Raw genomic sequence first — 1,366 nt, 5'->3', positions numbered from 1 at the left:
TCAGCTGTGCTGCTGCCATCAACACCTTTGTTTCTAGATGTTGGAGCTTGGCCTGTTTTCCAGTGTAGTCCTGTTTCTCTGACTGTGACTCCATCCTGGAGAGAAATATCAGTAGTTTTTTTTTTCCTTTAAGAGAAACTTTGAAACAATCTGATAGATGATCTGATTGATTTGGATCTATAACATGAACTGTGATGCCATGATTTGAATTGGAGCTGTAGATATAAACTGCATTGAATTAAAATTAAATCATCCATCATCCTGGTTTCCATGGTACTGACTTGGTCTGTCCCACCGAGCTTCTGATTGTCTCCTTTGTCCTCCGTCCCTCCAGCTTTCTGCTAATGATCTGACGTCCAAGTGTCTCCTGATGGACTCGTCTCTCGCTCTGCTTCCTGACTCCTGCTAGTTTAATAACAGTCTTTGCTAAAACCCTTCCACCTCCTTCTGTTTTCTGGTGCTTCCATCCATTATGCTGTTGTCCCTTCTGTCCTAACCTCCACCTGTCCCCTGATCGTCCACCTGTGTCCCATCTATCTCACCTGGTCATGCGGCAGTTGTCACACACCCAGCCGTGCTCCTTCTTGTTGTAGCGGCTGCAGGACTTGCAGGTGAACATGCGGCAGTCCAAACATTGCCTCTTGCTGTTGACCAGGAACTTGAAGGGCTGCAGGCAGCGGATGCAGAGAGAGTCCGAGACGTTCCTCTGAGAACCCAGAAGCTCACGCTTGGTGTCCTCCTTCTCAATCTGAGTCTTCAGCTCACTGTGAACAGGACGAACAGGAAGATCATTCCCCTTTACACCTGAAATCACTTGATCTCAGATTAAGACCAAACTTAATGGAGCCAGTTATGATTTCTGTAATGGAGAAGATTGGATCTGCTGATGTTTATCAGCTGCTAATCTCCTGATTTCAGGAGTCGGACCACAAAAAGACGTTTGTTTTCTCTGCTGCAGTAAAATCGGATTTGCACAGTTCAGATGTGATTACAGAAGCAGCTGGGCCACAGAGGACACAGTCATTCTGTTGCTCCGCGGCGCCGTCTGCCCCCGGGCCTGATGGGAGATGGAGGCTTCATGGGAAACAGGGCAAGCTTGTGATCTCAGAGCGTATGATGGCGGCGTGATCGACTGCAGTAACAACAGCATCTTTCACGCTCACATTCCAGCCAGAGTCACATGAACCAACAGGAGGTTCAGAGAATCACACCCAGCGCTCTGTTGCCTGGCAACACCTGGACAACGCTGAGGGACAAACAGTCCAGAAAGGGTCCTAGACGGGACCTGGTCCAGTTAGTGTTAGAGATGGATGGATGTGGAGTTAAGGGTGTGGATGGAGCAAAGCTGAAGCCCTCCTTGTCCCCC

The 1,366-nt window shown here is 48.7% G+C and overlaps 1 protein-coding gene across 2 annotated transcripts in view; it reads right to left on the bottom strand.

The window, feature by feature from the left end:
• Positions 1–1,366, bottom strand: part of LOC107081031 (rab effector MyRIP-like) — a 13,354-nt gene that overhangs the window by 10,159 nt on the left and 1,829 nt on the right. For both annotated transcript variants that reach the window (XM_015369242.1, XM_015369243.1), the window contains exon 3: positions 543–764. In XM_015369242.1, coding sequence (XP_015224728.1) covers positions 543–764 — 222 coding nt within the window. The remainder of the gene's footprint in view (positions 1–542; positions 765–1,366) is intronic.

Source organism: Cyprinodon variegatus, unplaced genomic scaffold (assembly GCF_000732505.1).
Source record: "Cyprinodon variegatus isolate N-32 unplaced genomic scaffold, C_variegatus-1.0 Scaffold2722, whole genome shotgun sequence".
In the NCBI taxonomy this organism is placed as follows: Eukaryota; Metazoa; Chordata; class Actinopteri; order Cyprinodontiformes; family Cyprinodontidae; genus Cyprinodon; species Cyprinodon variegatus.
This window is presented reverse-complemented; position numbering and strand designations above follow the sequence as displayed.